The 25,323-nt window shown below is 42.6% G+C and overlaps 1 protein-coding gene across 3 annotated transcripts in view; it reads left to right on the forward strand.

Moving 5' to 3' along the window:
* The first annotated feature begins 1,898 nt into the window (after positions 1-1,898).
* The window catches only part of LOC121555036 (proteasome activator complex subunit 4B), an 87,447-nt gene continuing 64,022 nt past the window's right edge, over positions 1,899-25,323 (forward strand). For 2 of the 3 annotated variants that reach the window (XM_041868921.1, XM_041868841.1), the window contains exons 1-4: positions 1,899-2,433; positions 21,050-21,190; positions 21,582-21,698; positions 22,835-22,891. In XM_041868921.1, coding sequence (XP_041724855.1) covers positions 2,237-2,433; positions 21,050-21,190; positions 21,582-21,698; positions 22,835-22,891 — 512 coding nt within the window. In that variant the 5' untranslated portion in view covers positions 1,899-2,236. The remainder of the gene's footprint in view (positions 2,434-21,049; positions 21,191-21,581; positions 21,699-22,834; positions 22,892-25,323) is intronic. The other variant, XM_041868992.1, reaches the window with a different exon arrangement.

A 25,323-nucleotide genomic window follows, 5' to 3' on the forward strand; every position in this document is an offset into this window, starting at 1 on the left:
CCCCATCTTTTTACGCTGCTGCTACTCTGTTAATTATTTATGCAGTCACTTTAACTCTACCCACATGTACATATTACTTCAACTACCTCAACTAGCCGGTGCCCCCGCACATTGACTCTGCACCGGTACCCCCCTGTACATATAGCCTCCCTACTGTTATTTTATTTTACTTCTGCTCTTTTTTTCTCAACACTTTTTTGTTTTATTTTACTTTTTTTATTAGAAATAAATGCACTGTTGGTTAAGGGCTGTAAGTAAGCATTTCACTGTAATGTTTGCACCTGTTGTATTCGGCGCATGTGGCCAATAAAATTTGATTTGATTTTAATGCAGAAATGGAACGTAAATCACAGAAAATAGATGTTGTGGTGGCAGCTGCAGAGATGTATTTGGGTATACGAGATTTGACTTCAGAAGTGTTGCAGGGTGTGTTGAGTGGTGGTGTCCCGTCCTCCCAGGCCATTGGAGCAGATGGGGTCAAAGTAGTGGAATGGGGTAGTGGGTTTTTAATGAGTGTAGGTGGTGTCTAGGGCTATATTTCACTTTCTTAGGGGAACCGGACTAATTAAGATAATTTAATGTAGGTAGGCCGTGACTGGCCTCACACTCCAGTACAGTAGGTGGCAGTGTATGTACCTAAAAGTTGGATGTGATCCGCCAACCAAATTCAAGACATGGATTGTGTATGTGTGCCATTCAGAGGGTGAATGGGCAAGACAAAATATTTAAGTGCCTTTGTACGGGGTATGGTAGTAGGTGCCAGGCACACTGATTTGAGATCTTCATATGTGGTGGTAGGTTGGGTGGAGAAGAGGTTGGGGATGGTTGAGTTGGTGGAGGTAACTAGGAGTGGACTAGTGATTTATTGTTTCTTCAGCCCAGAGGGAGCGGGCGCTCCGGATCATGCGATTAGGGACAAGAAATGTGACTTGCTTTGCTCTCCAGAGCAGTTCACCTTTGAAAGGAGTGATAACAGGGGTGGCATTAAATGTTGAGGAAGATCAGTTGAAAGTGAAGATTCCCGGTGTCTGTGACACTTGCCGTTTGGTGCAACGCAGATCCAGTGGGGAAACGTAGAAGACGTTGTCTGTTCTGTTGAGTTTTGATGTAGAGTCTTTGCCAGATAAGGTCAAGGTAGGAAAGTGTAAGTCATCCCGTGAGAGCGTTTGTTCCTAAATTAAGTGTGAAGTTTATGGGCATGCTGCAGCAGTATGTAGGAGGGTGAGTCCTAGATGTGGGAAGGGTGCAGGAGGGCATGAAATGAAGGAATATGTAATTTTGGTGGAGAAAGTTAGTTGTAGGGGTGCCTGTGGGGCTGGAGATCAAAGGTGTTCAGTGAGAGAAAGGCAGGTTGAGTAAGATGGGTACAGGGTGAGGGATCCTGTGAGTAGGCAGAGACCAATAGAGTGATGGGAAGAATATACTGTATGCGTCAGTAAGGTAGTTTTCTTGGCATTCATAGCTATGGTTGTCACTTGTACTGTAGAAATTGATAGAAAGTCACAGAAAATAGAGGTTGTGGTGGCAGTGACAGAGAAATACTTGGGATTGAGAGGTTTTACTGCAGAACAGTTGCAGGGGGTCTTGAGTGGTAGAGTTCTGTCCTCACAGACCGTTGGTCTGGAGTAGGATTAGATGGGGTTAAATAGTGGAATGGGGTGGTGTTTATATAAAAAAAAAATTGTTTTGTTTTATGAGAGAGGGGTAATAGTTGGCAGGGTAATTTTTCCTTTTCCCAAATTGTGTTGTACCATATCAAAGAATTTAATGTAGGTAGGCAGTAAATTGCCTCACACTCCAGTACAGTAGGTGGCGGTGTATGCACCTTAAATTGGATGCGATCCGCCAACACAATCCAAAATAAGTATTTTTTTGTCTGGCGGAATTGACTGTAGGGGTCGGGGATGAGTGGTTTGCGTGAGGTAAAGAAACGTTAAAGTCAGTTGAATGTAGCTTCGGTAGCTAGCTAGCTAGATGAGGATAAATTAATTTTAACTGCCAATGCACTCTTTCAAGAAAGCATCTTCAACTGAATCGGATATATACCTTTTGGTGTAGTGATATCAATGCCAAATTGTGATATTTAGCTAGTTAGGATGTTACAAAGGAAACATTAACTTGTCGTAGCTAAGTTAGCTATAGAAGGATATAAACGGATCATACAAAGCTAACGTAGCTATTTCGAGCTAGCTTGTCAAGCAAAGCAGAGAACAAATACATTTAGGGAAATTGTAATATGAAAAAAGACGTATCGGAGACATTAGGATTTGTCCCTCAAAAAGACATCGTCTACAACAAACTTCTGCCATACGCGGATATATTAGACGAGGAATCCAATGACATTTTGGGGAGAATCAAAGGAAACTTGGGCCGGGCTGTCCAGCTGCGAGAGATATGGCCGGGTGTCTTGTTTTGGACAAGGAAACTTTCCACGTAAGTGCTAGCTAACTTACCCAAGTGTCTGGCTTTCTAACTAGCTGGTTGCCATTCACCTGCCTTGGAAACTAGTTTATTTAGCTAGCAGCGTGTCTAACGAACTACATTTGTTTAGCCAAATAACGTTATTTACCGATGTAACGTTAGTTAACTAGCCGACTAAACTCCATCGTAAATCGTGGAGTTTAGTCACAGACAGAAGGGGTACGTTATAAATATTTGTTTTAGTCGGCTAGCTAGTAGAAGCTAGGCTAACTAAAGTTAGATTTTCGTTGGAGAAAGTGGGCTAACGGCACCGGTAACTAACATTAGTAGCTAGCTAACATTCGTGGATTTAGCTGGTAGGATTAAGGTTAGCCAGGCCAGAAACACGGAGCTAGTTGGCTAACGATAACTAAGTTAGCTAGGTAGTCATCATTAGCCAGGCAGAACAGTAGCCAGTTACAATACACTTTGACATTTCAAGGCAGATAGCAAGCGAAATGGCTCAGTCATGTCTTAAATCACAACATGAGTAACTCTAACCATGGCCACGGATAGTAACGCCGTGCTAGCTATCAATTGCTGTGTCATTAAAGACTAAGCATGCTAGCTAGTTAATGTTAGCTAACTTAGCTAGCGGCTAGCAAAATACTAGCTACTTAACGAGCAAGCGCGCTAACGTTAACTAGTTGGTAACATCTTCTTGTTTGTAAACATGTTTAACGTTATAGGCCTAACGTTAGATAGTTGGTTGTACTACCGACGTTATCTTTCTAACATCAATTTCCCTGCAAACCGATCTATCCAGCTTGCTAGCTGCTTGAGACATGTTACTGACATATGTGACCTATTGCCCATGTCCCTTTTACCTAAACATGCCTTCACTAAGCTAGTTAAGTTAGCCAGCCATTGTTTAGTCACTGTGACTGTATGGTTGGTACAATCTAACGGGAGTTGTTTAGCCCTACGGAGCACTCAATACTATTTATGAACGTCTGTTGATTTCACTTGCAAAGACTTCACATGCTTCTGTGTTGATGGTTTTACATTAGTCCAATGATTTAGCTAGCTGAGTAGATAGACAATATTAACGTGGTGTGAGTATCTTGTGAGAGATTTATTATTTTTATAATTGATGGGATGACTAACTTAGGAAGAATGCATTCTTGACTGGGCTAATGTAGGTTGTGACACCTGGCAAGCTGTGATTGATGTGAAGAGCCGTTTTAGGGGGTAAAGTGAGATAGGGATTTGTGTCTCCAAATGCTAGACTATACTGGTTCTTTGTGATCTGTGAACCTTCCTTGGACGTAGGAATGGTGTCTAAGGGAGCTGGCTCTTCTCACTATGACAGGTTGTTATGATATGGACATATGGCTGGCAACAGGGGTGCATCAACGGATTGGCTGAGTAAGTCTAAACCACGCTCAAGTCTTTACTCTAATTGGCCAGCAGAGAGGTGGGAAACTCTCTCTGTCAGAGTATTTGAGCAAGATCCTAGAACAATGGATTAGTTCTCTGGGGTGCCCTGCGAGGTATTGCAGAGAGCCCATATATACGAAACATCATATTTACCATTGAAGGTTTTTGCATTAATTAAAATAACTAGTATATCTTAGAAGTCGTGTTTACCTCTTTTGTTCCTAATGCCAGATTTGAATTGACGCAACTTTGACAATCTTAAGGCAAACAAACATTACTTAATAGTCCCAAATAAATAACATCAATGTTATTTTCCAGGAGGGAGTTCAGTTTTACTGTCACATGGCATAAAACTACACTGAACAAACATATAAACCATGTAAAGTGTTGGTCCCATGTTTCATGAGCTGAAATAAAATATCCCAGAAATATTTGTAAGTCGCTCTGGATAAGAGTGTCTGCTAAATTATGTAATTGTTAAATGATCCATACACACAAAAAGCTAATTTCTCTCGAATGTTTTGCACAAATTTGTTTACATCCCTGTTAGTGAGCATTTCTCCTTCGCCAAGATAATCCATACACCTGACAGGTGTGGCATATCAAGAAGCTGATTAAACAGAATTATCATTACACATGTCTAATGGGGACAATAAAAGGCACTCTAAAATGGGCACTCTGGTCACACAACACAATGCCACAGATGTGTCAAGATTCGAGGGAGCGTGCAATTGGCATGCTGACTGCAGGAATGTCCACCAGAGCTGTTGCCAGATAATTTAATGTTACTTTTTCTACCATAAGCTGCCTCCAACATTGTTTGAGAATTTGGCAGTACGTCCAACCGGCCTCACAACCACAGACCACGTGTATCGCGTTGCGTTGGCAAGCGGTTTGCTGATGTCAACGTTGTGAACAGAGTGCACTGTGGTGGTGGGGTTATGGTATGGGCAGGTAGGCAAAAGCTACAGACAACGAAAACACAATTGCATTTTATCTATGGCAATTTGAATACTGTGATGAGATCCTGAGGCCCATTGTCGTGCCATTCATCTGCCACCATTCCTGGAAGCTGAAAATGTCCCAGTTCTTCCATGGCCTGCATACTCACCAGACATATCACCCATTGAGCATGTTTTTGATGCTCTGTTTTGACATGTACCACAGCGTGTTTCAGTTCCCGCCAATATCTAGCAACTTCGCACAGCCATTGAAGAGGAGTGGGTCAACGCTCCACAGGCCACAACCAACAGCCTGTTCAACTGTGTGCGAAGGAGATATGTTGCGGTGCATGAGGCAAATGGTGGATACTGACTGGTTTTCTGATCCACGCCCCTACCTTTTTTTTAAGGTATCTGTGATCAACAGATGCATATCTGTTTTCCCAGTCATGTGAAATCCATAGATTAGGGCCTAATTTATTTATTTAAATTGACTGATTTCCTTATATGAACTGTAACCCAGTAAAATCGTTGAAATTGTTGCATGTTGCGTTTTTTTTTTTTTGTATAGCTACTGGTCACAACTACACAACACAAGTACCCCATAGTTCAGGGCTCACTGATTGTGCAAAGTCTGCTTCCACACGTGCTATTTACATTCACATATGGCCTAATCACTGCCATTGTTGGTTAATATGACATGCAGTCACATGTAAATGCTCCCACGACGTGCCGTTTTGCAGTGCTTTTGGTGTTGCTAGTGTGTGACCTCCTGTGGGATTGGTGACACACCGATGATCCCGTTCTATAGCTGACTGTAATTCAGGATGTAAACACGATACAGCACCATAATTAGGCCATACACAAGGTTGATACAATGGTTGACTGACTGTATATGAACTGTACCACATCCCTTCAGTAAAGAGCAAACTATACTTTATAAAGTGTCAGGCTACAGAAGATGGTAGCGCAGTTATCTGTGAGCCTGTTTCAGAAGTTATAAATTCAAGGCACTCTTCAGGGTTCCTCCCAAAATCAGAAGAGTTCTGTTCCAAACATAGGCTGCGTACCGCTTTATAGGAATAGCTACACGTAGACGGTGTTTTCACACCTTGCCAAAGTTGATGTTACATCAGGTTACTCTCTGTTGTGTGTTTGCCATGTTTTATTTGGTTGTGCTAGCTGCTAGGCTCATTAGGCTATTTCACCTTAAGCTGTGTCAGTCAGTCCTAGGCTGTGTCCCAAATGGCACCCTATTCCCTATGGGACCTTGTCCAAAGTAGTGACCTACATAGGGAATAGGGTGCTTTTTGGGACTCAGTCCAAATGCCCTGTTGGCATGTAGACTATGTCCAGGCTATGACCGAGTCACTGCTACCTCAGCCCAGACTCGGAGAGATGGAAACTCTGTTCTCAACAGTTGATCTAGATTCTGTAGCTACACAAGTATTTTGGCTCCTTGACAAGAACAAGAAGCCTTCAATGCAGGAATAGAAGGCCTATTTGTGTACAGTTGTTGCCACTGGGCTTGGGCGGTATCCAGATTGTCATACTCTATATATATAAAAGTATGTGGACACCCATTAAAATGAGTGGATTCGGCTATTTCAGCCACACCTGTTGCTGAGAGGTGTATAGAATCGAGCACACAGCCATGCAATCTCCATAGACAAACATTGGCAGTAGAATGGCCTTACTGAAGAGCTCAGTTACTTTCAACGTGCCACCTTTCCAACAAGTCAGTTCATCAAATTTCTGCCCTGCTAGAGCTGCCCCGTTGAACTGTAAGTGCTGTTACTGTGAAGTGGAAACGTCGAGGAGCAACAACGTCGAGGAGCGAAGTGGTAGGCCACACAAGATCACAGCATGGGACCGCCGAGTGCTGAAGCGCATAAAAATGATCTGTCCTCGGTTGCAACACTCACTACAGAGTTCCAAACTACCTCTGGAAGCAACTGTTCGTCGGGAGCATCATGAAATGGGTTTCCATGGCTGTGCAGCCACACACAAACCTAAGATCACCATGCGCAATGCCAAGTGTCGGCTGGAGTGGTGTAAAGCTCGCCGCCATTGGACTCTGGAGCAGTGGAAACGCGTTCTCTGGAGTGATGAATTACGCATCACCATCTCGCAGTCCGACGGCCGAAACTGGGTTTGGCAGATGCCAGGAGAACGCTACCTGCCCCAATGCATAGTGCTAACTGTAAAGTTTGGTGCAGGAGGAATAATGGTCTGGGCTGTTTTTCATGGTTCGGACTAGGCCCCTTAGTTCCAGTGAAGGGAAATCGTAACGCTACAGCATACAATGACATTCTAGACGATTCTGTGCTTCCAACTTTGTGGCAACAGTTTGGGGAAGGCCCTTTCCTGTTTCAGCATGACAATGGCCCTGTGCAAAAGCGAAATCCACACAGAAATGGTTTGTCAGAACTTGACTGGCCTGCACAGAGCCCTGTACCTAAACCCCATCAAACACATTTGGGATGAATTGGAACGCCAACTGCGAGCCGGGCCTAATCGCCCAACATCAGTGCCTGCAGCAATGTTCCAACACCTAGTGTAAAGCCTTCCCAGAGGAGTGGAGGATGTTATAGCAGCAAAGGGGGGACCATCTCCATTAATGCCCATGCTTTTGGAATCAGATGTTCGATGAGCAGGTGTCCACATACTTTTGGTCTTGGAGGGTACCTTCATACCGACCTTGTGCAATCCCAAGATATTCGTTAATACCGGCACTGAACAGAAGGGGCACCATTTTCAAACCCCACTGATCCTATGTAATCTGAATGTTAGCAATGCTAGCAAGTACATGGAAAATCCCATAGCTAATGCTAGCTAAATGCTAATGAGCGTTGTGAACTTTCAATGCTGTCTGATAAACTATTTGCAGGACAGCCATCCCAGCTCAGTTATGCAAGTATCTAAAAAATGCTACTCACAGTTTGCTGCACACGCAAAACAAATATTAGACATTAAGGCTCTTGATCCAGGATGGGATTCTCTGCTGTTACCAAGAGAAGCTTGATTTTCAAATCAAAATCTAAAATCAATTTTAAAGGTCACATATTTTGCATGACACTAAATTAGCAAAGCAAATACAAAATGGCAGAGCATTTAGCACATTTTGTTAACTTAATAGTTATAAGATATCTAGCTGGCAAACATTTAGTTGTGCATTCCTTACTGTAGCTAGATCAGCTGGTGTGTGCTGCACAAGAGTGGGTGACTCACAAGGCTCCGGTCTCTAGTCGTTGTGTGCTTGTAAACGAACACCATGTGACTGGGGACTACCAGTAAGCTTCATAATGAAAAAAGTGACCAGTGAAATGAACAATGCGATCTGCTTTATCTCCTAACGTATTGCACAAGTTGACTGCAGGTATTACTTGGAGTAGCTACAAATATTCACATTTATTTTTATAAAGTCAAATAGTTTTGACGGTATTGAAAAACAATCCTGTCGCTATTTGCAAATAGCCCGGTATACAGTGTGTATATACAGTATACCACCCATGCCTACTAAGCACATTGGAATGGGCGATTGCAGGGGGTGGAGAATTCCCAGCACATGTATCAGAAATGTGTGAAATTTATTCATTTAAAGAAAGTTAGCAGTTACGTTTATTAAAAGTTATAGAGCTACTTTACAAGCTGTGTGGGAGTGTCTTTCCTTGAATAACGAACACCTAAAGGCTATACCCATAAAGCTGTGTTCGTTGTTCAGGAACATGCGTCTGTAGTCTAGTACGGAAGAAGGTTTGCACATACTTCTTGGGTATCTACTCTAGTAGTAGCTTGGTCTTGGTGGGATAGCTCAGAGCGTCTTCTCTTTTCTATCCAGTCTGCTCTATAGTCTACACTGGCCCTGACCAGACTCCGGAGTCAGCTCACTTTGTACCGCGTGGTCAGGATGCTCAGGCTAGCTATCTGAACTCTAAGACTAGAGCCACACAGTTTGTGTCTGAAAATTCCAGATTGAGCCAATGGTTATTCAATGGGAGTTATCCTTTGACGGATGATGGAAAACGGAGAGTGATAGTCTGACAAAAAAAGCACAATACAGTGCCTTCAGAAAGTATTCACACCACTTGACTTTTTCAACATTTTGTTGTTACAAAGTAGGATTAAAATGGATTTAATTGTCATTTTTTGTCAACGATCTTCACAAAATACTCTGTCAAAATGGAAGAAAAATTATTGATTAGATAGGTATTCAACCCCCTGAGTCAGTACATGTTAGAATCACCTTTGGCAGCGATTTACAGCTGTGTAATCTCTAAGAGCTTTCCACACCTGGATTGTGCCACAATTTCCCATTTATTATTTTCAACATTCTTAAAGCCCTGCAAATTTGTTGACAACCATTTTCAGGTCTTGCCGTTGATTTTCAAGCAGATTTAAGTCAAAACTGTAACTTGGCTCCTCAGGAACATTCACTGTCTTCTTGGTAAGCAACTCCAGTGTAGATTTGGCCTTGTGTTTTAGGTTATTGTTCTGCTGAAAGGTGAATTTGTCTCCCATGTCTGTTGGAAAGCAGACAGAACCAGGTTTTTCTATATGATTTTGCCTGTGCTTAGCTCCATTCTGTTTATTTTTTATCCTGAAAAACTCCCCCAGTCCTTAACGATTACCAGCATACCCATAACATGATGCGCAGCCACCACTATACTTGAAAATATGGAGAGGTACTCAGTAATGTATTGGATTTGCCCCAAACATAACTGTCACGAGAATTTCTATCTCTTATTAATCAAACTTAATGCTCTGAATAATTCCCAGAGGGTGTAAATTCTCTGGTTTAATCATGAATTAAACAAAGGTCCGCAACCAGCAAGAATGATCTGTATTTTTAATCATGGAGAGCTCTGGCGCCAAAAAATATACATACAGCTTTTATATCCCTTGACACACACAGGCACTTTGCTCCGCCCACCTTTAAACCGTTTCTTAGTCCCCTTCACCCTGGAATGCCTTCTCAACAGTTTCTAACTTCCCCCCTCTGTTAGTGGGTTGACACTACATTATAACTCTAACATCGTTCACACATTTATACTGTATTTGGGGTGAAATCCTTTAGTCATTATTCTTAAAATACAAATTAATCTATCAATCCACCCCTTTGACTAAATGTTTTCACATTCAGGATACATGTATTTACAAGCATGATTAATCTCAGAGATTACATCAGAACTAATAAACATTTCATCCAATTGCGGTCTTTCAGGGTCAAAATCCTCATCATCCACCAAGCCTGGAGGATCGTTTTTCACATTCCTCTGGTCAGAGTCTGGAGTCGGTCCATCTCTCATCATTGTTGAGATACTGCATTTCACCAACGCCTTACTCACCAATCCTCGGACACAGGGAACAAGACAACAACCACATAATACAAGAATACCCATACAAACACTGACCGCCCCTAAGATGGTGGCTGCTATGTTTTTCCATTTACTAAACATTTAATCAAACCACCCTATCCACAATGTACTAACTTCTGAGTTCTCAGTTCATTCTTCACTTAGTGCAGTTAATTCTGTAAGAGCTCTGGTGACTGTCCCATCCAGTGTGGTGGTGTTAGGGATAAATGTGCAACAATGGCTTATCATTCTATAGACACCGGCCCTTTCTGCCTGATCTAGAGCCAACCTCTTTTACTAAGTCATGAGTGAGATGGCGGATAATTTGTTCAGAGATCCCTTTTACTGCATCCCTAGTCTGGCCAATAAATCGTTTGTGGTCGTAATAGATATAATTAATCCAATCCACAATTTTGTTTGTCACCCACAAAAAGAACTTGGTAGTAAACCCTTCCCCTAATTCTTTCATAGCTTGTTATCCATCCGATACCCCCCCTTGTTATCCCAATCGCATCCATCTAAATAGGGCTATTCTCCTTTTTGTTAAAACTCCTCCTATGTCTGTTTAACCCTTTCCTTGGTTCCTGGTGACTCATTCTAATTAGCTGAATCAGTAGAACCAGGGCGCACGTATCTAGCCACCCTTTTGGTATTTTCTGCCTTATACTGTCTTTACTGGCACACGCCCACCACACATAGGTTACAGGGGCTGTAAGGTTCAGAATTCTCTCCTGTGCTTTGAACTTAAGTCAATCACATTACCACTATCTCCAATTGATAATTGGTGATGTCTTTGTTTCTCTTTACCCCCCATCTGGATGTTCAGTCCCGCCCGGTCTCATATCCCGGTCCCCAAGTGTGTTTAAACACTTGAGTCTAGGAACAATCCGCCGTGGGGGCCGAACACGAATATAATGGGATTTTATAATCCCAAGTTGTTTATTGACCTGTACCCCACCCGTTGGCTACATCCCTAACCTTTTATTTTGAATCTGACAGTCTGCCCTTCTCTGACTCCCATTTTGTAGGCCACTCGTCCTTGACGGTCAGTATGTCGGGTCGCTTCTCTTCTCTTTTACTTCTTAACAATGGTAAGGGCATAGCGTAATTGGTGGTGGATCTTGACGTATCAAGACCATTGCCGAGACTATGATGCAGCTCAAGTTACCCCTATTCCCAAAAACCGCCAACCCTCTCCTGTCCTCAGTCTTTCTGCTTGGTACCACCCCATACTCACACCCTGAGAACACACTACAGTGATGATAGGTCGGGGTAGGAGATCTTCGTTAACAGAGGTGATCCCCAGACCCTAGTGGTACAGTTATTCTCTCTAACTCTGCGTGTGTTCAGTGGTGCTTATATGTGTTCTTACCTTTTTGCAGTGGGTAACGTGGACCCAGGTTGCTCTTTCTGCTATTCTAATGGCAAAGGAAGTGACCAATATAACCTGATAGGGCCCTTCCCAACAGGCCTGCTTCCAGTTTTTCTTATTTAGGGACTGGATGCTCACCAGTCACCTGGTTAGATAGAGTGGGTCACCTTCTCCTTTAGTTCACCTGTGGGGCACAAAACCTCTGACATACCGCTCACATCACTATTCTCTTTCTAGACTGTTTTTTTTTTTTTTTTTTTTGTATTTTGTCCTCTCCTTCGTATTTTATTTAATCCTACCACTAGCCTCTTCCCCCCCTCTTGACACATGGTTCTGCTCATGTGTCAATATTACCACCTACCTAACCAATCACTTAGGTAATATTGGTAATTTATTATCCAATTGCCATCCCTTATTTATTTTTGAGACTGTCCCTTGCTTCTTTATTGCTCCTCCCACTTATTTTGTCTTTTATGGCGGCTAAATTCGACTTTCATTCAGTTCAGAATCAATAGTAATCCAATCAATCAATCTCTTATCTTGTAAAAACACTCATGTTTAGTTCAAACTCTGTTCTACCCCGGCTCTCCCGGGCTTGACCTGAAGACTGATGGTTGGACATGACAGGTCCATATTTATATCTTTCAAACCTAACACAAACCCCCCTTCATGCTGTAATCAATCAAGAAGATAGCAAAGGAGAGACAGGTTTTAGCCTGAACTCTGCTTAATCCTGGTGCCGCTCCCTTCACAATGTTTGAAGAGAGACCAAAAGACAGCCATGGATTGAAGTAAGAGCAAGCACTTCGACCCTAGGTCACCTAAGTCTTCTGCCTAGCAACAAAGAATTAAAAAACTCTATGTTCGTGATTAACCCAGTTATATCTAATAGCCCACTAAAAAAACTCCCTCATCACCATCTTTAAATCACGATCAATGTCATATATCCCTCTTTACTCTCTACCATTTGGGTAAAATCCCTGTTATATGTAGGAAAAGCTAAGACTGTTTGGGAAGTGAGCAACTTTTTTCTCTTCATAAATTGTTCTTCCTCCTCAGAGTTCCAAATGATTTTACCATGGGCTGCCAATGCCTTCCCATAGATAAGATCACTTAATTTACCAGTATGCAGTACATAAAGGAGTACCCAAGCTTTACAGCAGTCTATCATTCCCAAAAAGCTCATCATTCTTCATCTATTTCTGGACAGCTAGTCCCTATCTTAAATTATCCTATCCAGCTTCCTATTATTACTATCTTCCTGATCTTATTACTAAATCAATGATCTAGGCAATAGCTGTTTCGCATTAGATTGTGCCTTCCTCTGATTACTGCAGCTCATTGCATTAATTTAGTTTCAAATACCAACTTGTTGTTAATTAAAGCATAATAAAAATGAAATGTAAATGACAACATTTGATAACTTCTCAACTTACTTCTACCCCGTAAAAGTAATCCAAGATTAGTACAATTGACTAGCAACAGGTATCTTTCATTCAGGGAAAGCTCTCTCCCTCATTTGTTATTTTAATGTTTCAAATCCTATTATTACCAAATTATAATCTTCTTCACACTTTTCACAGCACTATAAATTACCCTCAATTTGATAAAATAAACCATCCCAAAGTCCTCCTCTCATGCCCCCAGAACCACCAGTGTGGATGACCAATCAACACCAGAAAGTCAAAACAGAGCCCAGAGGCCATTGAAATCATCCAACAAACCGTTCCATCCCACAGCATAGTAAACACCACCTATGAAGTGTTGAAAATCCCCTAAATTCAACAATACAACCCTTTATAAACATCATACTAGGTGTGTTGTTTTTTATTTGAAAAACCCAATTGAAAAACAACAATCAAAGATAACCAGGCCCAACTTAATTTGGTAGCTCCCTTTTTACGACCTAAATACTGCCTAACTTCACTACTGCTCCCCCTAGCCCTGGGCAACATTCCAATGAGATAAGCTAATCTCTTTCTCCTAGTTATACATTTTGTCAACCTTCAATTACCATCAGTAATCTAAAGATGGTAAGTACACACAAAACATGAAACAGATATCCCCAGTCCTAACTCATCAATAATCGTTTGTATCAATCTAATTCCTCATAACTAATCTCACAATGATTATTGAACCCCTAAATCTGCTCCATGTGATCTCATCTCAAATGTTCCATTATCAATTATTTTACCAACACTATAGGAAAATCTGTCTCCCCTTCTATTGTTCCTTTCGCCCCTGTAAATGTCATATTTCATTCATTAGTCAATACAATCATATACTCCGTGTATCCATTTCCTCGCACACGGTTACATCAAATGTTCCCTCCTTTGGCCATTTAGTTACTATTTTCCTGGTCCTTTTTTCCCATTTGTTAGAGATATTACCAATATCTTCACTATGTTCTGGGAACCTTCTCTTCATGATTGCTACTGGTGTTCCTGCCATCTCTACTTCTTGTGTGGTCCAGTGTCTATATTAGGGTGTAAGGTAAATTATTCCTGTTGTCTTTTTCAGCTAAACGTTTTATATCCCTCAGTTAATGGTATTTAACTCCCTAATATATCTTCATACTCTTCTTCTTTCCCTAAATGAGATTTAATCCCTTGCCTTTCCTCTACTATCCTCCTATCATTACTGGATCAATGATAATAACTGTAATAACTATTAATAATAATTGTAATAACTATTTCGCATTAAATTGTGCCTTTTTCTGATAATGTTATAATTGTAGCCTATTGCATTACTTTAGTTTAAAATACAAGTTTGTTTATTTAACAAATCTAGAACCCACTATAGGTTGGTGCTATTCCCTCAGCATAATAGCTAAAGCTACTTGCATCCCCTAGTCCCCGTAACGAAAATAAATTATAGTTATAGAATCCACCAACTATTTGCATACACCACTGGTGTTAAGCAACCTATCGAATAAAGTAATAACAATTAGAATTTATCAAAGCACTGCCTTCCAGTCAAGTATTTAGACATCTACTTGAAATCTTACAGCTCAATCGAACTCGCTGGACTGTCTCTATTTTTCCCCCCCCGCTAACCAGAGCCATAAATTATTCTCCTTTGTCCTCAACTCAATTTTCACAGCTCTATCACCATTTCAGTTCGCTATTCAATTTCTTTAACTGTTCTCTCTGATTCGGCCCTAATTAATAAAACAAATACTTGGTATTGTTGATAAGCATACATTTAATGATATTCCTATCATTTGAACTATGTAGTGTCTCTCACCCCTTCCCCTCCCCCCTTGCTCCTTCCTACACAACGGGGGAGGCGCGGGAACCTGCCCTAATCATCTTCCTTCTTAGGAAATAATGTCATTCGTACTTGTAACATATTTTCATAGACCTATGTAGAATACTTCTAAAGCTATCTAATTCAACTTTTAATACACGTAATAATCTAGGTCCATAGCCCCAATGCGAAAGCTTTAGCCACTGTCCCTACCTGGGTTCGAACCCGGGACCCTCTACATACATCGCCAGTCACTCTACAACGATTCTTTCAAAGCAACTACTTCCAGTTCATAGAGCAAGTGACGTCACCAAATGAAAATCGCACTAGCTATCACCTCATTCAGCAACACAAAACTCTCTCTCCCTACACCCATTCCCTATTGAATAAGTGAGTCTTTCTATTTAACCCCAACCACGCTACAAATCTTCCATTCAACATCAACAAACCAAATACTCAGTAGTATCCGGTTACCATTCATACCAGCCGTTGAATTCACTCATACATACAGATTTCACCTTATGTCATTGAAATGCCCAACAAAACATAATAGTTCAATGGAACCCTCTATTGGCACTCTACTATTTATACATTACTTCTATAACCACTTTAGTTATGGTCCATTTACCCATTAAACCTTATCCAATAATCAAACAACGGCACAGCCTTAAACTCATATGGGGCGGCAGGTAGCCCAGTAACCAAGAGCACCGTGTCAGCAACCGAGAGGTCGCCGGTTCCAATCCCCGAGCCGTCCAGGCGAAAAATCTGCCGATGTGCCCCCGAGCAAGGCACCCAACCCCAATTGCTCCTGCAAGTCGCTCTGGACAAGAGCGTCTGCTAAATGACCAAAAATGCAAATGTAAATATTCTCTACTTTCTCACCCATGACGTACGTCTACGTTTGGGTGAGAAAGTTCATACGTATATATCGTTAGAAATGTATAGGTACCTCTCAAATAATCGCTTTGTGGTGTTTTTAGCCAATTCTTAATTGACACAAATCACTTCTTCAAACATTTTACCCGTGGAACCAAAAAATAGACTGTCATTTCCCGGACATTGCCCTTTCCTTTATCTCTGCAGTCGTGATGGTTATGACCTGTTTTGTTACAGTATTTACACGGGGCCTTACACTCTCTAGCAAAATTCTCTAGTCTTTCCTGACTCTCCAAAAGCCATACTCTCGCTGTGTCTAGCCCCTCCCCTCGCTGTTTCTTCAAATCCGTTCCACAGTTTATATGCATCTGCCTAATCATAACCTCTAACTTCTCCACATCGAGATGCCCAATAAATCCATACCTCTTCTCCCAAATGTATCCATAAAACATATTTCTTCGATCCCTTCCTAACATATATCTTTCATCCCCCGTTAATTCTCAGACCTCTTTAGAATATTTATTTCCCATGGTAGCAAAATAAGAAATTCCCCCGTTTAGTAATAATTCAATCAATCATTATTTCCTTTGGGACTTATTAATGGTGTGACTTTTGAAAAATGTTATGATCTGCTTTTGTAATAAACCATTTAAATTATTCAACCCGTAACCAAGTTTTTTAAGACACCAGTTTTATGAAACGGATGGGACAACCATTTTTTCTCACGCGACCTATTTTAGTCCCTTCCTTTAAACAATTATCACGTATTTCGATGGATCATTAGGTCTCACATTTATACAACCTTATACGATTTTTTACTAACACTATCCGTAATCCAGAGGTCGTAAAGCTCTAGTTTCATGAAACTGACAGAGTTAGAGCAAATCCCCAGTTGTTTATGACTCTCGACTTGTTTAATGTATATATCTCACACGATGATAATTATCTCCCTTCCTGTTTATATTGTAAAGACTGTATCTCGTACAATCTCAATATTAACTAGTTTATTTTGGTAATAGCTATATACCTTGAGTCATTTCAGACCCCCTTCCATCCTTTTAATTCTCCTATGAGATTTTGGTAACTATTCTCTGCCCTTCACAATAATTATTATTCTCATACAAGTTCAAATAATCACACCAAATCCATGAATAAAAATTACTGACCTCCTTCCTCGCAGTTGGGATTTAAATGCTTTTTCAAATCTCGTTAACGTCTTTATCGTTCATAAGATTCATCACCGACCTGTTTATAACCTTAATGTCGAAGGCCAGGTCTATTCTATACGGATGCTATCATCCGCCCGTGCACGGTTTCGGTGTCCTTAGAACGATAAAGACGTATTTTGAGCTCCGCTCTAAGGACCATTTGTCACGAGAATTTCTATCTCTAATTAATCAAACTTAATGCTCTGAATAATTCCCAGACGGTGTAAATTCTCTGGTTTAATCATGAATTAAACAAAGGTCCGCAACCAGCAAGAATGATCTGTATTTTTAATCATGGAGAGCTCTGGCGCCAAAAAACATACATACAGCTTTTATATCCCTTGACACACACAGGCACTTTGCTCCGCCCACCTTTAAACCGTTTCTTAGTCCCCTTCACCCTGGAATGCCTTCTCAACAGTTTCTAACTTCCCCCCTCTGTTAGTGGGTTGACACTACATTATAACTCTAACATCGTTCACACATTTATACTGTATTTGGGGTGAAATCCTTTAGTCATTATTCTTAAAATACAAATTAATCTATCAATAACACTTTGTATTCAGGATTAAAAGTATATTGCTTTTCCACATTTTTTGCAATATTACTTTAGTGCCTTGTGACAAACAGAATGCATGTTTTGAAATATTTTTTATTTTGTACAGACTTCCTTCTTGTCACTTCGTCCATTAGGTTAGTATTGTGGAGTAACTACAATGTTGATCTATCCTCAGTTTTCTCCTATCACAGCCATTAAACTCTATAACTGTTTTAAAGTCACCATTGGCCTCATGGTGAAATCACTGAGCGGTTTCTTTCCTCTCCGGTAACTGAGTTAGGATTGACGCCTGTATCTATGTATTGACTGGGTCTATTGATGCACCCTCAAGTGTAATTAACAACTTCACCATGCTCAAAGATCTATTCAATGTCTGCTTTTTATGTGTATTTTTACCCATCTACCATCTCGCCTTTTGGATGATAGCGGGTTTAACAGGCCGTGGCTCGGGTGGATGAGGTCCTTGATGATCTTCTTGGCCTTCCTGTGACACCGGATGCTGTAAATGTCTCCCACTCCCGGTGATGCGTTGGGCTGACTGCACCACTCTCTGGAGAGCCCTGCGGTTGCAGTGATACAGCCCGACAGGATGCTCTCAATGGTGCATCTGTAAAAGTTTGAGGGTTTTAGGTGCCAAGCCAAATTTCTTCAGCCTCCTGAGGTTGAAGAGGCGCTGTTGGGCCTTCTTCACTGCACTGTCCGTGTGGGTGGACCATTTCAGATTGTCAGTGATGTGTACATCGAGGAACTTGACGCTTTTCACCTTCTCCACTGCGGCCCCATCGATGTAGATGGGGGCGTGCTCTCTCTGTCTCCTGAAGTCCACGATCAGCTCCTTCGTTTTGTTGAGGGAGAGGTTTGCAAACTTGATGATTGAGTTGGAGGCGTGCATGGCCACGCAGTCATTGGTGAACAGGGAGTACAGGAGGGGTCTGAGCATGCACCCTTGTGGGACCCCGGTGTTGAGGAACAGTGTAGTGGAGGTGTTGTTGCCTACCTTCACCACCTGGGGGCGGCCCGTCAGGAAGTCCTGGAACCAGTTGCACAGGGTGGGGTTCAGACCCAGGGCCCTGAGCTTAATGATGAGCTTGGAGGGTACTATGGTGTTGAAGGCTGAGCTGTAGTCAATGACCAGAATTCTTACATAGGTATTCCTCTTGTCCAGATGGGATAGGGCAGTGCGATGGCGATTGCATCATCCGTAGATCTATTAGGGGCGGTATGCGAATTGCAGTGGGTCTAGGGAGTCGGGTAAATGTGGAGGTGATATGATCCTTAACTAACCTCTCAAAGCACTTCATGATGACAGGAGTGCTACAGGGCGATAGTCATTTAGTTCAGTTACCTTCGCTTTCTTGGGTACAAAGACAATGGTGGACATCTTGAAGCAAGTGGGGACAGCAGACTGGGATAGGGAGAGATTGAATATGTCCATAAACAGTCCAGCCAGCTGGTCTGGACATGCTCTGAGGACGCGGCTAGGGATGCCGTCTGTGCTTAAATGTCTTACTCACGTCGGCCACGGAGAACGAGAGCTCACAGTCCTCGGGAGCGGCCTGTGTCGGCGTCACTGTGTTATCCTCAAAGCGGCCGAAGAAGGTGTTTAGCATGAAATTACATTTACATAAGTATTCAGATCCTTTACTCAGTACTTTGTTGATGCACCTTTGGCAGTGATTACAGCATTGAGTCTTCTTGGGTATGACGCTACAAGCTTGGCACACTTGTATTTGGGGACTTTCTCCCATTCTTCTCTGCAAATCCTCTCAAGCTCTGTCAGGTTGGATGAGGAGTGTCGCTGCACAGCTATTTTCAGGTCTCTCCAGAGATGTCCGATCGGGTTGAAGTCCAGGCTCTGGCTGGGCCACTCAAGGACATTCAAAGACTTTTCCCGAAGCCACTCCTGTGTTGTCTTGGCTGTGTGCTTAGGGACGTTGTCCTGTTGGAAGCTGAACCTTTGCCCCAGTCTGAGGTCCTGCTCTGGAGCAGGTTTTCATCAAGGATCTCTCTGTACTTTGCTCCGTTCATCTTTCCCTCGATCCTGACTAGTCTCCCAGTCCCTGCCGCTGAAAAACATCCCCACAGCATGATTATGCTGTCACCACCATGCTTCACCGTAGGGATGGTGCCAGGTTTCCTCCAGACATGACGCTTGGCATTCAGGCCAAAGAGTTCAATCTTGGTTTCATCAGACCACAGAATCTTGTTTCTCATGGTTTGAGAGTCCTTTAGGTGTCTTTTGGCAAACTCCAAGCGGGCTGTCATGTGCCTTTCACTGATGAGTGGCTTCTTTCTGGCCACTCTACCATAAAGGCCTGATTGGTGGAGTAATGCAGAGATGGTTGTCCTTCGGGAAGGTTCTCCCATCTCCACAGAGGAGCTCTGTGAGAGTGACCATTGGGTTCTTGGTCACCTCCCTGACCAAGGCCCTTCTCCCCCGATTGCTCCGTTTGACCGGGCTGCCAGCTGTAGGAAGAGTCTTGGTGGTTCCAAATTTCTTCCATTTAAGAATGATGGAGGCCACTGTGTTCTTGGGGACCTTCAATGCTGCTGAAATGTTTTGGTACCCTTCCCCAGATCTGTGCCTCAACACAATCCTGTCTTGGAGCTCTACGGACAATTCATTCGACCTCATGGCTTGGTTTTTGCTCTGACATGCACTGTCAACTGTGGGACCTTATATAGACAGGTGTGTGCCTTTCCAAATCATGTCCAATCAATTGATTTTACCACAGGTGGACGCCAGTGAAGTTCTAGAAACATCTCAAGGATGATAAATCGAAACAGGATGCACCTGAGCTCAATTTCGAGTCTCCTAGCAAAGGGTCTGAATATATATGTAAATAAGGTATTTCTGTTTTTTTTGTTTTTTTTATAAATGTGCAAAAATGTATAACATCTTGTTTTTGCTTTGTCATAATGGGGTATTGTGTGTAGATTGATGAGGGGGGGGAATTATTTAATCCATTTTAGAATAAGGCTGTAACATAACAAAATGTGGAAAAATTCAAGGGGTCTGAATACTTTCCGAATGCACTGTACGTCTCGTGTCTGAGCCGCTCCATTTTGTCTCTGTACTGATGTTTTGCCTGTTTGATTGCCTTCCGGAGGGCATAACTGGACTGATTGTATTCGATCATATTCCCAGTCTCTTTGCCGTGGTTAAATCCATCTGTCCACGGTTTTTGGTTTGGATATGTTTTAATCGTCACAGTGGGAACATCATCCCATATCCTCTTCCTGATGAACTCCGTCACTGTGTCAGTGTATACGTCAATGTTATTCTCAGAGGCAGCCCGGAACATGTCCCAGTCTGCGTGATCATGTTGGCCTCTGATCCAATTCTGATCTGAGAAATTGTTTGATATTGTGTTTTTTTGTGGTGTGTGTGTGTATGTATGTATGTATGTGTATGTGTATATATATATATATATATATATATATATATATATATATATATATAAATAAAAACTTTTTTCAGATATTTTTTTTACATGTCAGTTCGGACAACTTAACTCTATATTCTTCTTGTGAAACTTTTTTTTTTTTACTTGTCTAAGAGGACAAGCGTTAATGTCGAGGCCTGTATATGATTTGCGTTCATATGTCTCTGTGGCTGTACCCTAAAGGTTATTTTCTTGTAGGTACATACGGCTGTACGGCAGGAAGTTCAGCAAGGAGGACCATGTGCTGTTCATCAAGCTGCTGTACGAGCTGATCACCATGGACAAGCTGGAGATCAGCATGATGCAAGGCCTCGCCCGGCTACTCATCAACCTCCTCAAGTAAGACCATGGCCTACACACACACACACACACGGAGATCAGCATGAGAACTGGCCCGCCTGCTCATCATCCTCCTAATGGAAGCAACAAACACACACACACACCCATCAATGAGACCAGTATGATGCAATGCCTCGCCCACCTCATCAGTCAATGTCACATAATGTCACTCTAATCAGCCTTTGATCATGTACTTCTTGCGGGTCTATTGTTTTCCTCCAAATAGTGTGAGAAGCTTGAGTGTATCTCATGTTTCAGAGTTGAAATACTCTCCATAAATTGAACCCTCCGACCACCTAATTGTGTGAGAAGCTCTTTGAGGCAAGGGTGACATGATAGTTTAAATGAAGTGTTTTACATATTTTAACCCCACCTACTCTATTTCTAACAGGAAAACAGAGTTGCTGTCGCGTGAGGACCTGGAGTTGCCTTGGAGACCACTGTACGAGCTGCAAGACAGGATCCTCTACTCAAAGACCGAACACCTGGGCCTCAACTGGTTCCCCAAGTATGCCCTTCTTCTATTTTACCACATAAAGAACTCCACATATTGACACATTGAAACCAGCCCACTCAGTTAGGTAAAGTTTGTGTGAAGTCTGTTATGACATCATCATACACTACAGGGTGACTTCCTGCTTACAGTCATTAACACAACAACATAAAAAATTGTCCACGACTGCCACTATTGGTTCTTCCCATTTTGAGCCCTCTATAAGCAGGAAGGTGGCGGTGCCCCGCTTCACACTATGATGTAATTTCGCTGAGTCTACCTTAATGTGTTTGTTATGGAGCTCACTTCTGAATCTCTAGTGGTGGTATAAATTGATTTATTGTGAAATTTAGCTGGCTTTGTGTCAGTTATTCTGTTGGAGATTTGTTGGTGCTGCCTACTGCCATGGTACTGCCTAATACAGTTCAACACACAGTTCATTCAGTTTCCCTTTGCCCTCCTCCTTGTTGCATCCTTTCATAAGGCGTCAGCATGCTTCAGTTCGGCTGGCGGCTAGCCGAAGTTGGCTAGGCGACCCAAACGAGTGTGCTCGCAGACTCCCTTAAGACATTAGCGTGAAAAAACAGCTTTGGCTTGCCTCAGGGAAAAAAAAATTGTGCCCGAACAACCAAAAAAATCTTACCGAAGTCCAAAACGAACAAAAACGTCACAATGTTATCATAATATATGCACAAACTCTTCCAGACTCTTTCGGCTGGGAAGCATGCGGATGCCTTTACATGCAAAGATTCTCTGTTATCCCTGCCTTCTTTTGTGGCCTAGGCTAATTTCTGAAAGTTGTCAAATCTGTACCAACACACCCCCAGGTTGCATATAGCCGTAGACCCCCCTCCCCTCCCACCCCTTTTCTCCCAGCAAGCAGTGCGAGGTGCTCTTGTATAGTGCTATGGGAACATTGTGTTACAACAAAGCCTTGCTAGCACATAACAATGGGCTTTGTCACAAAGGGAAGCAGGTTTATTGATGCTTGCTCTCGTTTGTTTTTCAAGAAAATGAGCAGTGAAAAAAAACAAATCAGAAAATGTGCGATGATGCTGCGGTACAAAACAAAGTGTTAGAGTTTGATAGTGGCTTGGCTTTTCATGTGAATCTGAATGTGTTTTAATGCCTTTGTCTCCTCTCACATTCAGTTCTCTACGGCCTCGTGCTTCCTCTAAACACGTAATCATAAAATTGTTTCAGAGGTGGTAAGGACAACACTTCTCTTTTGTGATTTTTTTTATTTATTTTTTATTTCATCCTTTTATTCAGGCACTCTTTGGTTTTTATTTGTATATGTTGCATGTTTAAAACCAAAAAGCACACTGGACACCCCCATGCAGCTTGTTTGACATAAAATCAACTACAAATCAACCTAAAACCAATAAGCAATGTTAACATTTCACTCATATTGGAGACTGTCGCACTGCGTCTAACTGGACTCTATCCCCCTACCCTTTCTTTGTCAAGTCCCATATGATTTGGTGGATTGACCCACTGAAGGTTTTGCAGCAGTACCCACTAGAGTAGCCTAGCACATTCTGTTTTTAAACGGCCATAATGGATAACATTTTCGTGGTGCAAAAGAGCGTAGATTTGTGCAACAAAAAAAAAGTATCCTTATAATGCACATTGTTGAAGAAAAGTTTCAAATTTGGCCTAAATCACGCTACCAGATAATAGTGACGTTGACTGTGTTTCTATGCACTGATCTGTGCTCTTTTTGTGCCACAAATGTTGTCCCATATCTGTGAGAGTCATGCTAAGAGTAGTGAGAAGCTCTTGTATCATGTTCACCCCTGGTGTACTGGTATGACTTGGGGGTGATTAACACATGATGTTTCACCCCAGTATTCTAAAGGTCATTGGGTTTGGGGTTCCCCAGGGTTGAGTGTTGGGGACGTTGGTAATCTGTTCAGGTGTTCTGGTCATGCTGCTTTGGATTTGCTCAGGGTGTGTGAGTGGCTGGAAGGTAGGGGCATTGAGGGTGTTTGAGCTCAGGGTGTGTGAGGGGAAGGAAGGTAGGGGCATTGAGGGTGTTTGAGCTCAGGGTGTGTGAGTGGCTGGAAGGTAGGGGCATTGAGGGTGTTTGAGCTCAGGGTGTGTAAGGGGAAGGAAGGTAGGGGCATTGAGGGTGTTTGAGCTCAGGGTGTGTGAGGGGAAGGAATGCAGGGGCATTGAGGGTGTTTGAGCTCAGGGTGTGTGAGGGGAAGGAAGGTAGGGGCATTGAGGGTGTTTGAGCTCAGGGTGTGTGAGGGGAAGGAAGGTAGGGGCATTGAGGGTGTTTGAGCTCAGGGTGTGTGAGGGGAAGGAATGCAGGGGCATTGAGGGTGTTTGAGCTCAGGGTGTGTGAGGGGAAGGAAGGTAGGGGCATTGAGGGTGTTTGAGCTCAGGGTGTGTGAGGGGAAGGAAGGTAGGGGCATTGAGGGTGTTTGAGCTCAGGGTGTGTGAGGGGAAGGAAGGTAGGGGCATTGAGGGTGTTTGAGCTCAGGGTGTGTGAGGGGAAGGAAGGTAGGGGCATTGAGGGTGTTTGAGCTCAGGGTGTGTGAGTGGCTGGAAGGTAGGGGCATTGAGGGTGTTTGAGCTCAGGGTGTGTGAGGGGAAGGAAGGTAGGGGCATTGAGGGTGTTTGAGCTCAGGGTGTGTGAGGGGAAGGAAGGTAGGGGCATTGAGGGTGTTTGAGCTCAACGGCTGGGGTTATATTGGTCTCAGTTAAATCTTTTGACATTGTTATGTGACACTGAGTTGAGTGACTAACCTTTTCAAGCTGTTCATAATGATGGTAACGTTCAGAAATAGGCCCAACCGTAATCAAACCAAAGCCTGTAACAGCAGTCAGCAATACTACAATGTAGCCTGGTATTGGTTGTATTATTTAGGCATCAAACGGAAGAAAATGGACTGAATGGGAGGGACTACTTGAAGTTGTCCAATAAGAAACGCTCATATGGGAGGGACTACTTGAAGTTGTCCAATAAGAAACACTAATTTCCGTTTTTTCTTTATGTGCCCTAATGAGTACAACCAAGATATGTTTACTGTGTAGTCAGGCTAGGTGATAAAACGGCTCAAACAATAGGCACCCTCGGCCAACTCTCTCCACTGTCAAGGTCAGCGTTCATTACAAGTATTAACGGCTAGCCCTACTGTTTACATAAAGCCTCCAAGACAATTCCCGTGTAGCATGGCGCTTACAACACCAGGGTTGTGGGTTCGATTCCCACGGGGGCTAGTATGAAAAAGTTAATAATAATAAAGAATGCACTCACTTAACTGTAAGTCGCTCTGGATAAGAGCGTCTGCTAAATGACTAAAATGTAATGTGCTTGTGATGGCTATTTAACAGTCTGATGACCTTGAGATAGAAGCTGTTTTTCATTCTCTCGGTCCCAGCTTTGATGCACCTGTACTGACCTCGCCTTCTGGATGATAGCGGGGTGAACAGGCAGTGGCTCGGGTGGTTGATGTCCTTGATGATCTTTTTGGCCTTCCTGTGACATCGGGTGCTGTATGTGTCTTGGAGGGCGGGTAGTTTGCCCCCGATAATGCGTTCGGCAGACCGCACCACCCTCTGGAGAGCCCTGCGGTTGCGGGCGGTGCAGTTGCTGTACCAGGTGGTGATACAGCCCGACAGGATGCTC

The sequence above is a fragment of the Coregonus clupeaformis genome, chromosome 1, assembly GCF_020615455.1.
Source record: "Coregonus clupeaformis isolate EN_2021a chromosome 1, ASM2061545v1, whole genome shotgun sequence".
NCBI lineage: Eukaryota > Metazoa > Chordata > Actinopteri > Salmoniformes > Salmonidae > Coregonus > Coregonus clupeaformis.